This window comes from Choloepus didactylus, chromosome 3, assembly GCF_015220235.1.
Source record: "Choloepus didactylus isolate mChoDid1 chromosome 3, mChoDid1.pri, whole genome shotgun sequence".
NCBI classification, from domain to species: domain Eukaryota; kingdom Metazoa; phylum Chordata; class Mammalia; order Pilosa; family Megalonychidae; genus Choloepus; species Choloepus didactylus.
Genome location: NC_051309.1, coordinates 78,451,288 through 78,467,702, shown reverse-complemented (window position 1 = coordinate 78,467,702; position 16,415 = coordinate 78,451,288). Strand labels below are relative to the sequence as shown.

Genomic DNA, 16,415 nt, shown 5'->3' with positions numbered 1-16,415 from the left:
TGTCAAATGCTGCTAAAAGGCAAAGAAAATGAGGACAGAGAATGAACCATTTGGCAAGGTATAGGCCATTGGCATATGTGAGAAGAGGAACAGTGAGGGGTAAAATTAAAGGGGTAAATAGTCCAGATCTAAGAGAGAGAAGGTAGTGTTTGGGTAGCAGGTCATTACTGGGGAATCTCACAGGGGTGAGGGAATCAATAACCCTTTGTATTGGTACCAAGAATGACAAAATCTAGGGGCAAAACTCGGGTTTTAAAAGCAGAAGCAAGAGCTGTATAACCAGTCAGCCCTGACCAAATCCTGTGAATGAGTAACTGGGATTTGTTGGGTTCATGGGGCATGTTGTGGCTCTATCCCAGGGCAGCCTAAAATGCCCATGTGGCTTCTGACTAAAATTAATGTGCCTAATCTGGTTGGCTAACTTTCTGTCCCTTCCCGTGTGAGTCCTCTGTGAGTCCTCCATGTGATGTCCTCCCAATGACGTACTCTCAGTCAAAAAGGATGACAGTCCCACCTACAGGAGCACCTATCTTTGAAAAAGGGAATATGAGCAGAAAGGGGAATAAGGTATAAATTAATAATGAAAATAGAGGTAGAAAGCAACATGTAACATCAAAGCAGTGTAGATGGGCTCTAGGGAGACTTCATGAGGCCCACTGAGCAGGGAAGCAGATATACAGACCTGAAAAGATAACAGTCCCCCAGTGGGAAGGAGCAGGTGAGCAGCAGAGACTTGGTGGTATGAGATGCCAGTAGAACTAAAAGTTCTGGTGTTGAAGAAGAACTTTAACTTTGAGTTTGGAAAAGTAGGTTTGGGTAGAATTCAAGGAAGCCTAAATGTTCAGTTAAGGACTTGGGTTGAATTTAATAAGAATGAGATCCCATGGAAGGTGTGTGGACAAGGGATGACGTGATGGTCAAAATGGTAAACGTATAAAGGAAGTTTCTCAATAAGAAGTCAGCTTAGAAACTATTACAGTATGCCTAGTTAGACCTGCTCATGGCTTTTAAACAATGTAAGACTTCAAATTAACAAAGTGCTATAGAGGAAAAGAGATTTTGTGAGAATAGGTTTCTTTGGAATAGTATTCTGGACCAGTACCTTACCTCATCCAAAATAATCCTGTTTGGAAGGAAAAGGAGGAAATCACACTTCCCATTTTACTTTTTATAGAGAACAACTTTTCTCTGCACCACCATATGTTTTTATTCCGATTCTTCTCCCTTTGATTCTATGGGCTTGGAACAATGGTAATTAAATACTCAAGTTCTGCAAAATGGAATAACTAGAAAATATTAACCTTAAAATCTCCAGTCACACCCAAATGCCATTTATGTGAAAACATAAAGAAGGAGATTATTCATGATTGACTGCAGTTTCCAGAGCCTGAAGGAGACTTGAAGGATGTTACCTCATATTTAATTGAGCCGACAAGTCAGAGCTTGATTTTACTCAACTAGAAACTTGAAATTATGTTTTTCTGACTGGGGTAGATTCAACCTGTTTGGGTTGAGTTGCTGCAATAGAAGGAATATGTTTCTACGCACAGAATTATATAGAAGAGAACTCTTTCTAGAAATTTTGCAAAAGCAGACTTGCCAATTCAGCCAATCCACCCTTGCCTTGAGCCACTGTATCTGTAGCTTTTCAGTTTACAAAATACATTTGTCTCTTCTGGGCACCTGTCCAAACATTGCCCTAGGATTTCTTCTCTACTTTAACCAATTTTTGTTTCCATGTTGCCTCCTCCAAATTCCAACGATTGCAAAGTGCCTCTGTTTGGATTGTAAAGCATTTGGGAATCTGATTCCTTCTTAAGGAAAATAACGCAACTTCTAAGTAAGCAGAAGTTTAAAACTGAGTTTTTCATAAGTTTCTGGAAATTTTATTGTAAAATATAAAACCAGCAAGATCTCAGAGATGTTATCACAGCCAGGAAGAATTCTTCATATGACTCCTCTTTTTTCTTTAAATTCTTCTTAATAAAAAGTAGGCCCTGTATCAGGAAATAACAGCTTCAAACACTCCAAGCAATCTGGACATTTATAGAGAGATGGAACAGGATAATAACTTTTAAATCACTAGAACCTTGTGGCATCAGAAACCTGGATAGAATTGAAAAATGAAAAAGTCCACAGAGTCCTATTACAAATCAAATATTTAAAGAGTCAGAAGTGGGATTCTTTATACTAGGAGTTATGCAAGATTCAAACATACTGGATGCATTTCTTACCAGGAACATAGCTAATACAGCTTTCAACAGTAAAATGGTGTTATCAGTGCAATTTTGATCCAGGAATTTGATTATAAATTTGCAAATAATTAGCATTTATAATGGTCCAAGACTCTTACTGCATTATGTCCTCAACCTCTATATACCTTCTCCTCTTTCTTTCTCTCTCTATCCCACAATTATCAATCTCTTGGATTACCAAAAATTATATGTCAAGTTATATATATGTGGCCTATCCTGTACTTCTCTTTTAATATGCTCTCTTTCTCCTTTTCATCTCTTTAGAGATTGTCAAACTTATATTACATGTCCCCTTTCTTTATTATGTATTTTCCTAAATTTGATGAAAGGTATAATTTTTGATTTTAAAATGGGAACACATATAAGGTGAGATAAAATGGATTTTCTCAAAAGCATATATTGAGGAAAATACCCAAACACTGCTTAAAACTTCTATGGAAAAAAAAAAAAAAACAGAGAAAACAACACCTTATTACCTGTTCCTTAAATGAATTATCATGAACTATCATGAAAAGGAGGTTTAGGGGATGCCATTCAGAAAACTGCTCAAAGTAAATTGTGATTAAAATTCTGAGTTCTGAGCTTATGCTCTTGTGATTGAAGATTTTCAAGAAGAACATCTTAATTATTTTCAATATTAATTCCTGTAGAAAGAAAAAATCTTTGGAAAGAATCTTTCTGAATGGGCCCATTCATAGATAGGTTACAAAAACAATATTGGGGAAAAGAAAAAATCTGGAGACTTGAAAACATTCAAACATTGTTTCAAATTATCTGTTTCTCTACTTACTAAGGGATTTGAAAGAAGATAGTAATACCTATACCTTGCTGATATGGTGTGAGGATTAAATGAGATAACATCTATAAGATGCCTAGCACACATAGTGTAAGATCTATAGCAGGCACATGATAAGAAAATATTCTTCCTTTTTCTTCCTTCTCCAACCCTATCTTCATGCCCATACATGAAATAGCACTTAACATCTCCTCAGAATATTTTTACATGCTATAGACACAGCAAAATTTTCTATTTAAGTCATAAACTAATTTCTGAATGCATCAGAAGAACAAATCATTAATGTTATTCTAATGTTTTAGGATATCCTCGGACACTCTCAAGAAAGAGAGAAAGATGACTATGATGGCCCACCAGTACCCTTCTTGGATCTTCATCAATGAGAGGACATTCATTACCAGGTAACCACACACCCCTACTATTTATTATTCTACTTGCCAGTCATTTATGGCTTATTCCATTCAAAGTTTTTTCCTAAACATGATTTATAATCTATAAGACCAAAAATATGATTCACTAGATGAAACCCTGATAATAAATTGAATAACTATGTGCCTAAAAACTACTAAGCCATAGCTTCTCATGGAACGATCACTCATGTTTCATAAACAGTGGTTTAAATTCATTAAAAGCTAAATTTCTGTCTTAATAATTGGCACAATTCTTAAAGCAGCATTAAGTGAACTATCTAAGGCTCTTCATAAATGATACATCCAAAGAAAGACTTAGCTCAAGGGGTTTAAAAACAGGCTTTCCTGTCCTCGCCTCTTCCCCCACCTTGCTCCTCAGGACACACGTTTTTCATTTTTAATATTAGGTTATGCAATATATGGCCAATATCCACAGCTGTTTTCCTATATACAGCAAATAGCCCTGAATGTTGGTTTGGGATTTGTAAACTATAAAAATAAAGATGGAACTGAAGCAGGCTGAGCTAGAACAGAAGCTGAAGGGGTGTGGGGAGATGGAACAAAAAGACAAAGTGGTACTGGAACATGATTTAAGTCTCACAGGGGATGGGAAGGGAAACAAAGCCAAATAAATGATTGAGGAAAGGGACATAAATGATACCGGATTGGGTGACAGGGGAGCAGAGGAAACAAACATGGTCATAGATGGAATTGAAGCCACCCCTGGAAGATAAATGTGAAATATGAGAAAGGTATGAAGAAAACATGAGCTGAAAGATAGATGATTAATTTATCTGATCATCAAATGTGTGTTGACTGTGGACCAGATTCTCTTCTGGGCCCTGAGCATTCAGCAATGAAAAAAACAAACAAAATCCCTGGCCACATGGGGCTATATCCTATAAAGGGAGATACAGGCAAAAGTAAGATAAATGGGTTAAAACTATGTGCTATTAAATGCTGAAAGGTACAAAGAGTAAAAATAAAGCAGGAAAGGAGAGTAAGGAGTATTGGGGGTGAGGAGTGAGAAGGGGGGTGGTTTTATTTAAGATGGTCAGAGAAGACCTGAATGAGGAGGTAGCAATTGAGTAAAAACCTGAAGGAGGTAAAAGGCAAGCATGCAGATGTCTGGCTGGGAGCCTTCCAGGCAAGGGACAGAAAGTGGACCGCCCTGAGGCAAGAGCATGCCTGTGAGGCTCTAGGAGGCCAGGGCAGGGGAAGTGAGTGGCAAGGACAGTAAGAGAATGTGAGGTCAGAGGCATAAGGGGGCCAGAGCATGGAGGGTCTCCTAGATCTTAACAGGACTTTGTCTTTCCAAGTAAATAAAATGAAAGGCCCTTGAAGGGGCTTGAGCACATGAGTAACAGGATCTGACTGAACATTTTACAAAGATCACTCTAGCTGCAGATCACGGTTATCTACGGGAGGCACAGAGGGACAGAGGCAAACGGGGTTCAAGGTAAATGATAGAGAAATGGGAGGAGTTGTGAATAAAAGGGTGAAAGGCTCATGAGAGAGTGATAGAAGGTGAAGAAGATGGAAAGAACTCAGAACGGTTCCAAGGAAAAGTCCCCTCACTACATTGGCCTCCTCCAAAAGAAAACTGTGGAAGGAAGAGAGGAGACTCCAAAGACCACAGAGTGGGTCCACACCAGTGTCCCTTTTTGCCCATCTGCCTTCTGCACAGTGTATGTTTAACCAATCAGGAAAACAAATTTACCACACTGGGAGGGAAGGTCCGGGAAGGGACAGCACACAACCAAAAAGAATGAAAAACATGTGTACATATTTTGCTGTTAATGGGCTTAACTAAGTTCATCTCATGAAATCATGATTCTGATCTAACTCGACCAATGCATCGCTAAACTACTCTTTGGACCCGCCTCTCTGTTTGAGGTTACAGCTGTTTCCCCTTAGTCTACTTCAGCAGTGAAATAGCTTTCTTATCTTTATTTCTTTATTTCCTGAATTCCTGAGGAAGCAAGGGACTTTCTCCCCCAGTTCTTTAAACAGGACTCTTCTGATCAGATTGGAAAGCCCTCTAAACAGGTACCAGGTATACCAAATGGCAATCAATAGTCCCCTGGCTGTACTCACTGATGTCCCCATGAGCTAGGACCTCTCTACTCAGATGAAACCTCCAGACAAATGTCCGACAGACGCTCCTCACCCACACTTGTCCTCTCCTGCTTTTAGGGGTACTCCTACTCTTTTTTCTTTAGGTCATTTGTATTTGTGTGTTTCTCTTTATTCTCTAGATACCTCATGTTTCTTTAATCCTCAGTTTCTCTAGAACAGTTTAATCTTTCACCTTCCCAGAGCTACTGGTTCTGTTCTAAATGATATATATCCATATCATATGTAGCCATAACCAGCCAGTCAGTGGTAACTTCTCATCCTAGTTTACCACATCCCCTTCTTTTATTCATCTCTGTGATCATACCATGAATTTATGTCTTGATTTTCACTGAAATAGACGTCTATTCCATACACTGCTCATCACCAAGTCATCTTGTTGTTTCCTTGGCAATATTTTATAATAGCCTGATCTCAGGTTCTCATTTTCCCCATAAAATTCTCCCTGAGCCTCAGGAAGATTTTAATCAGCCCTTGTTAATTATTTTTTAGTTGGTCTTTAAACGTATTTTCTTCACAATTATAATTATGTTTTTATAATATCTTCTATTTTATTATAAATTGTTATTGTAAAAGCTGACAAAATATAGAGCCAAGTAAATGGAGAAAATAAAAGTAATCCATAATCCCACCATCCAGGAAAAAAAAATGCACTCTTTAATTTTGGCATTTTCTCACCTTCTGGGGATTCTATTTTACATAGTTGAGATCACAGTGTATCTTGTTTTACACACCTTACAATATATTAAAAGTATTTCCCCATACCACTAGAAAATCTTGCTAAAGATGATTTTAATGACATTGTAATATTCAGTGATATAGAAATGTCATAATATAAACATTCAGTTTTGGTCTTCAAGATGGCTCCAATTTTGAATATACAATGACTAGTTCAGAAGTGGAATTACTAGATAAAAGTGTACAAATAAATGTAATATTATGACTACAAATTAGCTTTCTAAAAAATTTTATAAGTTTACCCTCTCACCAACAGCTTAAGACCTCCTGGCCTCTCTTTATTGTTTCATGAACAGGCACTCAATTTCCCCAGGTAGAATATAAACCTTCTGAGGGTAAGATCCAAGCATCTTTTGCACCCCCAATTTCCCAAAGGGTACCTGAATGACTTTAGTACATAAGATGATTATAGGTGAAACAGGCGACAATTTTTTTTATTTGAACACATACAGAAAGTATTAGAAAACATTAACTAGCCAATACAATCTTTGATTTCACAAAATGTTATTGCTGGATTAGAAAAAAATTAAGTGAGCACAGCTGGGTCTTGGAATTGGCCAAAATCATGAAAGTAGTGCAGGAATAATTAGTTTGAAAAGCCCACTGTGGCCCTCTTCTCCAAAATAGTCTTAAAGTCAACCTTCTGTAATAATTCTTATCTCTGAAAATCTTTTTAATAAATATTTGGTAGCAATTAGGACTATAAGAAGAGGAAGAAAACTATTAAATCTTGAAAACCTATCTGCATTTCCATTTTATTATTTATCTACAGTAGAATGTCACAGTGAAACCACATATTTTTTGAAGGAGATGGTCCAAAGAAAGGCCTGAGATTCTAGTGCTCCCTGTTTTGAGTCATATTTGAATTGACAGAATTGAGACTAGTAGTTTATCTTCTATAATCCAGAGCCCCTTTCAGGCCCTGGTACCCATGTTTGATTGGTGCTCCAGTTGGTAAAGTGAAACGTTATAGCAACACGTTTACACAAAACCAGACTTGAAGATGGCATGTCTCAAAATCAATGGACCATCTGATTCTGATTCAGATGCTTCTTGACAGGGTAGACCCCTTAACAACGTAGATCCTGGCTCTGCCTCAGGACTGATCGAGAGATTCTGATGCATACTGAAGTCTAAGAATCACTGCTCAGAGGAAACAAAGATTAAAGTTCTGAAAACTCCAGACCTCCCCCCGTAAGTGAAATTCCTACATCCGGGATGGTCAAGGGAGGGCAGCTCTGCTGAAGAGGAGACACCAAAGGTTCTGAAATCTCTGCAAAACAGTCCCTAGAAATAAAACACGGCTGACCAATTATGATATCCACAAGCCAAATAACCCCATTCTTTTATTCAATTAACAAGTAGTTAGTTATTCAGTTCTCAATTTGTGCTAGACATTGCTCTAGTGAATAAGACAGAACTTACCAACTTCCTAATGGATTTTTATTTTCCTGCACAGAAATAGATGGAAATATTAGAAATTAATAGGAAAATAGAATCTGCTTAATTGAAATTTTGGTTTCAGCAAATTTCATATGAGAATTTATATGATCAATAGAGCAACAGGTCCTGATATTGATAGTATGGTGAGCAAAAAAAACTATCTTCCTACTGGACTAGAATTCTCTGAGTTTAGACACTTCTCTGAAGGGTGTTGGCATAGTTTAGCTTCACGGTCTAATGACTAAGTTTCCATTTGCTGTAACACTGCCTGGGGCCACTACTGCTCTCTGCTGTACAGGGTTACTATTCTAAGAGAGCTGAGCAAAAATTGGTTCACCAGCATGGTTGCTTTCAAAGCCAAAGTACTTCCATTTCAGGGCCCAGCATGAAATCAGGGCATTTCGAGGTAGTAAATGCCAACCCTCTAAAAAAAAATAAAGGTTCAAATCCGGCTTTAGAATGAAGATCAGATTTCACTCTCAGAGCCTGCTAGCCTTTTTCTCCCATTTAGGAACCCAATGCAAATCCTTCCAGGCTGCACCTCTTCTACCAACAGCCCAAAAGACACGCGTGCTTCCCCGTCCTTAGTAAATGAGTTTAATCAGCCAGATAATGAATTTTAGCAAAAAGTGTATTTTTTCCAAATATTTTCCAAATATTTTCTTTTTCCAAGTATGTTAGCTGCACCCTTGACTGAAACAAAGGAACCCAGCCATGTGCACTTCTAAGCACAAATTCAACACAAAGGGCCAGTGTTCCAGAGACTACTTCTTACTTCGCCAGTAGAGCCAGAAGGCAATGTTTGTCCAGGTTCCACATTCCAGGATCTTCCCTTGATCAAAGGAATAGGAGCAGACACTGCCTGCCTCAGTGAGCCCTATAGGTGGGTTTATAATGAGAGGGCATCACTCTCCCACTGTTGGATTTCTGTCTTTAGCAAAGGCTAAGGAAGCCCGTCCTGACATATTTTTATAAGAGGTCAGGATTTTAAAATAAGCCAGAGGCAAAAGGTCAGGAACATTTGTTTAGTATCAACTCTTTTAAAAATGAGAAATGCTTTCTCCATGGGGATTGTTTTTAAAAATCACATGATTCATGTTTGATGACCCAGTAAAACTAAAAGAAATTTTCAGTACAAGAAACTTGATTACATGTGTCATGTCACAAAACGTCAATAAGTCATTTATGAAGCTTTCTTCAGAGTAGATATTCTTCAGTACACATGTACTGTCAATAGTGATTCATTGAGCCCTACTTTAAATGGGAGATTATTAAAGTATATATTGAGTATATAAATATGAATCAATCTGTTATTCCCAATAAAGTTTATCTACTCCACATTTACCTACTTTGTTATTTCTGTAGGTGAAAAAAAAAGGTCATCTATATGCCCAAGATATACCAAAAATGTTTCCATAGAGAGTCTGATGAAGTCAATAGTCAAAAACTTCCAAATATTACTCTTAAGGTGCTTCCTTGAATTTCCAGGGGCGTTAGCTACACTGGTGAAAGATTTTTTTTTTCCCCTAAGAGTACTTCAGGGTTCAATTTTATCTTTTTATTTCTTAAATAATTACTGAGAATATACCATGAGCCAGATGTGTACTGGAGGATACTAGAGTATAAAATTTTGAGCAAAGCAGACAAGAGCTCTACTCTCATGGACCTTGCTGTCTAAAGCTGCAGATCCAACTAGAGTCTTCATCAGGACCACCTGGAGAGGTTATTAAACTAAAGATTGCTGCACTCTACTGCCCTAGTTTCCCAGTCAGTAGGTCTGGTGTGGGGCCCAGGCATTTGCATATCTAATGAGTTCCAGGTGGTGCTGATGTTGCTAGTCCAGCAACAAGGACCAATAGCAAACTGAGGTAAGTATTCTAAAGGAAGGAACCCAGTTGTATGAGACCTAGTCTAAACAAGGAGTTCCAGGAAGGAGTCTTCCTGGAAATGATATTTGTGCCCAGATCTGAAAGAGGGGAGAATGAATGAGGTTAAGGGAAGTAGGCAGGAAAGCATTTCTGCCACAGGAATCCTTATGGCCAAAGGGAGCAGCACAGAGTCCCAGCAGTGAAAGGTGCCTAGTGGGGCTAAGATACAGGACACAGAGAAAAACTTCTCTTGAAAGAAGACTAAAGAGGAAGGCGGCAAAGAGACCAAGCAGGACTTTATCTGCCGTGATAAGGATTTGGGGTTTTTAATCCCAAGACCAATGGGAAGACATTTAAGGATTTTGAACAAAGCAGATGATATGATTAAACACATTCTATATAGTGTAGAGAATAAATGGAAGATGCTTAGAATAGAAATGAGGAGGCTGCTTAATTTGTTTATCAAATACAGTAAGAATCAGCAGTCAAAGTCATGGCAGCATCACAGAGAACAAAGTTAAGGACCACTAGATGTGAGAGCCTGTGCAACAGGAAAGCTCCTGTCTCTAGCTCATGCCCATATTGATGGTCCAGAGAATCACCGACCACCTGTTGTGCTTCTGACCCTATAGTAACAATCCCAGAGGTTCAGGAGGCTGAAAGGCATATCAGTAAAATAAATAAAAAACTTCATTAATATAATGAAGAGATTATTTCTCCCTCCCAAGGGAACAAGGGACATCAGATGGTGAAGGCAAACTAATCATCCTCGATAAACTCAAAAGTCCTTAGCTGTTTGTATGCAAAGGGTGTTGTTTTACAGCCAGTTTGCATCTGCTCCAATAATGGCTGCTGTTGTGGGTACACCTGTGTTTACCTTCTAACTGGCTTTAAAAGACAAATCTATAAGTCTTTCTATCAGAAAAACCTAAAGTGAAAGAACAAACCTTGGAGAATGAGAAGCAAGACCCCATTGTGAGCTAGGTACCAACTAAATAGCTCCCATTCCCTCATTTCTATACCCAGCCCCCCGGCAAGTCCAAACAGCAATACCTCCAAAATGTATTCCCAAATACAACCTCTTCTCACCATCTCCACTGCTGCCAATCTAGTTCAAGCTACCCATTATCTCTTGCCTGGACATCTGTGATAGCCTCCTATCTGGACTCCCTGCTTCCATTTCTTTGACCCTATCTTCTACTCTCTTCCAGGTAGCCAGAGTGACCATTCAAAATGTAAATTACATCATCCTACTTTAACCTTCCAAAGGTTTCCTGTTGCACTCAGAATAAAACACAAACTCCTTACCAAAGTCTCTAACTCCCTTTGGCTGGGAGGACTTTTATAACTTCATCATGAACCATTCTCTCCTCATTTACTGACCTTCTTTCTGTCCTTAAAAATTGCCAAGCTCAGCCCTGTGTATGGGATGTGGCATCTGCATCTTCTGCCTGCAACATTCTCCTTTGACTCTTCATGTGGTTGGTTCCTTCCCATTATTGAGGTTTCAGTTTAAGATTTAAGGCCTCCTGACTACCTCTCCAAAACGCCCTCTTTCTAAGCACTGTGTTGCATGATCCTGTTTTATTGTTCTCATAGCATTTATCCCTACATGAAATTATCATATTTATTTATTTACTCTTTTGTTTTCTTCCATCTTCCTCCACCAAGAATATAAGTCCCATCACTACAGGGACCTCATCAGTTGGTGCACTCTGGTGCCCCCAACATGTATTACATTATTACAGAGTATTCCCTCAATAAATATTTGTTGAATAGGAATGAGTATGTGAATGGCCAACCTCAAAGAACTTAAGTTGGGATGTTGGTACTATGGCTTGACTGACATGTCACCCTTAAATACGGTTTCGTATCTAGGGACACAAAGGCTACCTAACGTCAGTGCTTCTCACTTTAACGTGCATACAGATTTCCTGGGAATCTTGCTTAAAATGCATATTCTGATGTGGAAACAAATGAAGAAAACTAATGAGAATAAACAAACCTTATTTATTTTAAGCTTACTGTAGCAAAGGAGTTGGCCACCATCACTTGCGTTTGGCAAAGGTTCAAAGGTAAAGAAGAAGTGGGAAAGTTGATAGTGGAAAAAGGGAAGACTTCAAATATGGCCTTATTAGAGGCTGCTGACACAAGGAAGCTGGAGGCAACTTACAAGAATGGAGCTTCATATATGATTGGGTAGGGAAGCATATTTGTCTGTCTCCAGTTGGTCCTACCTTGGAAGCAGGAGTAGTAATTAGGGAAGCTGTTAGTTATTGATCAAGTCCTGGGTCAGTTAATACTGGTGTTATGGTTTGGCTTCCTAGAATGGTTGCTGTAGATGGTGACCAGTTTCCTGGACTGATTTCTGTAGGTAGTGGGCCACAGTTTCCCAGTCTGGTTGCTGCTGATAGTGGGTCATTGTCCATTTGTATAGTCAGCCTCTCACTGATTCCTAACAAATTATCTCCCATATGTTCAGACAAGAGTTGAATAGAAGGAGACACTCTTAAATCCTGTGGTAAGCAGAATAATGGCCTCCCAGGGATGTTTATGGTCTAATCCCTGGAAACTATGAATATGTTAGGTTCCAGGGCAAAGGGTAATTAAGGTTGCAGATGGAATTAAGGTTGCTTATCAGCTGACCTTAAAATAAAATTATCCTGTACTGTCCAGATAGTCCTGATGTAATCATAAGGACCCGTAAATATGGAAGAGGGCAGAAGAGTCAGTGTCAGAGTGATGTTGTGTGAGAAAGACATGACACACTGTTGCTGGCTTTGAAGATGGAGGAAGTGGTCATGAGCCAAGGAATGCAGGCAACCTTTAGAAGCTAGAAGAGGCAAGGAAACAGACTCTCTCCTAGAGCCTTGGGAGGAAATGCAGCTTTGCTGACACCTTGATTTTAGCCCAGTGATACCTACATCAGAATTCCGGTGTACAGAATTGTGAATAATACATTTATATTCTTTGAAGCCACTAAGTTTGTGGCTATTTGTTTCAGTGGCAATAGGAAACATGCAAACCTCATTCCAGTGTATGTCTGATGGGACAGTGTTCTCACATTCTTACTGAAGTAACAGTTGGGGGAGCAGTGGGAGTGTTAGTAGGCCAATTATATGTAATTATTTTGATTCTAATTGGAATGACCACCTATTTCAACTGCATCCTGCCACTAGAAAGACTTCTCTTCCTTTAAAGAATAATATCACCTTGGTTCTTAGCACCCCAAGATCTCAGAGTGGTTCTTAAGTGCAGTTCACTGTCCAAGCGCAACATCAGAATCATCTATGGTGTGTTAGAAATGCAAATTCTTGGGCCCCAGCCCAGATATATTAATAAGAAATTTTGCAGGTGTGGCCCAGCAATCTGTGTTTCCATAAGTCCTTCAGCTGATTTTGACGCTCAAGTTTGAGAACCACTGATCTGAAATGAGCATATGTACCACTAGTTTTCATGTTGTCCATATAGATAGGGGCACACAATTTTTCTGGAGCTTTCAAACAGTATTCTTAGCTATTAGATATTCCTTTATCTGTTCTCCACCCCTCCAGCCTAACCTCCCAACCCCCACCCCAGCACACACAAAAAATAAGCTATTAAAAAGAAATTCTGTATTTCATCAAAATAGAGGTAGTTTCAAGTCCCTACTGAATTAGAATCAAAAAATAAAAATTGATAATAATTTGTGGATTATGTCAGGCCGCAGGAGGACATTGCAGAACATATGCATTCTTCACTCCTTTCCCATCTACCACCTGCTTGGGCTGCCCCTGGGGTATCAGCTGCACGTGCAATAGAAAACAGGATCTGATATGGAAGCAACTTTTGCATTGCCAACTGGAATAACAGATTGTCCTTTTTTTAAATGTTTTTTTTTTTTCATAAAAATATTTAGAAGCCAAGCCACAAATAGGAATGGAGTAGGGACAAGAGTCTCCTCTCATTTAAGGCTGTTGGAAAACATGCTGCTGTGTTAAAATATCAAATACTGAAATTTATCCTTGTAAAGGGATCCTCTTAAAAATAAGAATTATCAGATCTAGAACACTATACAATCCTTTTTTTGCCTCTCTCTTCTATACTCTGCCACACATCTGTCAACATCTAGTGACAGAGTTCTGAGTCCCTAAAGCCTCTCTATTCAAAGGGTGAGTTTTGTTAGTTGAGCAAAAATTTTGGGTGTTTTCTTTGTTTTGTATCTTTGAACTAGCCATCACTTCTTCAAGTTTCTTTTAAATACTGTGAAAATATAACTTAGTCTTTCATTGTTTTGCTCTAATCTATGGTAGAGGGTGAAAGAAATTTAGTCATATTGCTTTCCGGATTAGATCACTAATGGAGGTCCTTTTGTCATTGGTTGTCAGCACTGAAGATGGAATTGGGGTCTAAGGATAGATCTCCTAGAAGTAATGGAGAAAACAAATCATAGACATCACCATCCCAACCACCACCAAAAACAACCAGTGATACTCTAACATACTTGCTTCAAATTAGAAACATTTCCTTTTAAAAAAGGGTAGCCTCAGGGCTTTGAAGTCTGGAGAGTTAAACAAAATTCAGAGCTCCCTGATGATTTGGAGTTTGCATTTTTTTTTCTCCAGTCAAGATACCCATTCTCTAACCCCTGCTTCTCAGTTTTCAAACTGTAACCCATTGGCTTCATTTGCAATGGAAATGTGAATAACCACCTTTGCCAGGTACAGATGGTGTCTATGAAGATTGAAAGGCATTCTTTTTCATAATTTTATTTGAGCAAGGAGATGAGGCCAAAGGCAAGGGCCTGGAGCCATGGATGAACACGGAAGAGGGGATGCAGAAGTTTCCAATTTTAATACCAGGATTCAAGTTTGATAGTAATGAAGGATGAAGTGGGTTAAGAGAATTCTGCCCCTGCTTGCAGACTTTAGTAAGACGGAATGATGGTTTGCCTTGTCAAATGGCTTAGTATTTATAATAAGACTGTCTATTCTTTTCTGTGGTCCTCATGTTTCCTGATTCCACCTTTCCAAAAAACACGCATGAGTTTATATTTTATGGTTTTATGAAAGTAAAATTGTGAAAAAAAACTTGAGTAGTAAACACTCATATAAAGTGCAGATAATATTCAGAATTGTAACATATAAAATAAAAATCACTAGTAAACTTACTACCTAGCTAATAATCATGTAATAATTACATTACCATGGCATGTTTAATTCCTAGCTATCTTACAAAAAAGAGCCTTTATATTACATTAATTTTAACTCAGCTTTTTGAACTTATATGAAAATTGTTAAATTATTTCATTGCTAAAATTTAACACTCTGAAATAAAATCAGTGAAAAAGAAACTAAATGTACAAGAGAGTAAGTTAACTTTTTAATTCTGCCTCAATTTTTCATCTCTTTGAAGAGACTAAAACGTTTTCGGTTCTGGCTCTTAAACATGGCAACACACAGCAGAATGTTGTTCCAAATGTTGCACGCATGATGAATTTCAGTGGTTGCCTAATTTGAACCATGAATGTTTTTGAGCAAGTCCCCAAGAGACAGAAGTGACACAAACTCAGGAAACACAGTCATGGCTAAAGCCTTTGGCAGCTACATTGGTTGCATTTTGCGCTGATGTTTTATTTTGCGTCACCTGGCAGTTTCTGATGTTTGTGTTGGGTTACAGCTCCCAAGAGTATTTCTGTTTTGTCCTTAGTGGGTTCCCTTGAAAGAAGTACTTGTAAAGGGGGGAACAGAGTTCTTTGACTTCAAAAGAAATCAGATATCCACATAATTATGCTACAAATCATGATTTAAAGAAGAGGAAAAACTCTAATTACAACTAATATTTGGCATCCATTCATACTTCCCTTCCACCCACCATGCTGTTCTATGTCCATGCATAATAGTACAGTTTTATAAAATCAAATAAAAATTCTTTCTTCAGGCCAGCTAAATAGTCTGATAGGGTTAAGAAACTTCCTTCTGGTGAAGTCCATTATTCATGCAAATGTCAGAATGTAGGTAATTCCCATCTGCTAAGCAGCTGCAACTCTACCCATAAAGTCCAACGTACATCCAAGCATTGTACAGTTAGCTTCGGGTCCTGCATTACTCATTAGAGTCAAGCTGGGGGCCTTAAAGGAACAGGAGCCCTGGAGTCCCCTCAGCCCCCTCAGTCCCACCTGTTGCCCCCATTTAAATCTCGCCCTGACTAGCACTCTTCCAGGGGTGGTGCTGAAGAATTCTAAGTGTCCGTCAGCCACTTCCAGGAGCCTCTCCCTGTACTGCCAGTGGTACAGTGACAACTCTTGTTCTGGAGAAGCTTATGGTTCTATGTGTTCCTTTAGTTGAATGTCCAGTTTATATGGAAGTTTGACATTCTTTAGTTTAGGAAAAGAGTCATTCACTCCATTTTTATTGTGTCAAGCAATATTCCCTATTCCCAAAAAGTAAGCCCTTTTCTTAGAAAATCATTTTCCTATGTATCATACATAAAGTATAAAAGCTGTTGGAACCTTGTGACTACTTGTTGGCCATCCCTGCAGCTAGATATCACAAGTTTATAAACTGAAAAGTTGGCTATAGAATCCATTTCTTATCACTTGTGTTATAGCTTTGTTATGACAATTATATAGTACATGCTAAACCATCTGGTGTAGGCTGGGTGGGGAACTGTTTAAGGGTTGAGAGGTTAATGGTGCTTTCTTTTCTTTTTCTTTTGGCCATATGTAATATTTAAGTGCACCCTAGAAAATCTGTAGAAAAATTACTATTGATAGGTACATAGTATATTA

At 38.5% G+C, this 16,415-nt stretch overlaps 1 protein-coding gene across 3 annotated transcripts in view; it reads left to right on the top strand.

The window, feature by feature from the left end:
- RASSF6 (Ras association domain family member 6) overlaps positions 1–16,415 on the top strand; it is a 64,629-nt gene that overhangs the window by 11,296 nt on the left and 36,918 nt on the right. For all 3 annotated transcript variants that reach the window (XM_037829964.1, XM_037829963.1, XM_037829966.1), the window contains exon 2: positions 3,354–3,452. In XM_037829964.1, coding sequence (XP_037685892.1) covers positions 3,354–3,452 — 99 coding nt within the window. The remainder of the gene's footprint in view (positions 1–3,353; positions 3,453–16,415) is intronic.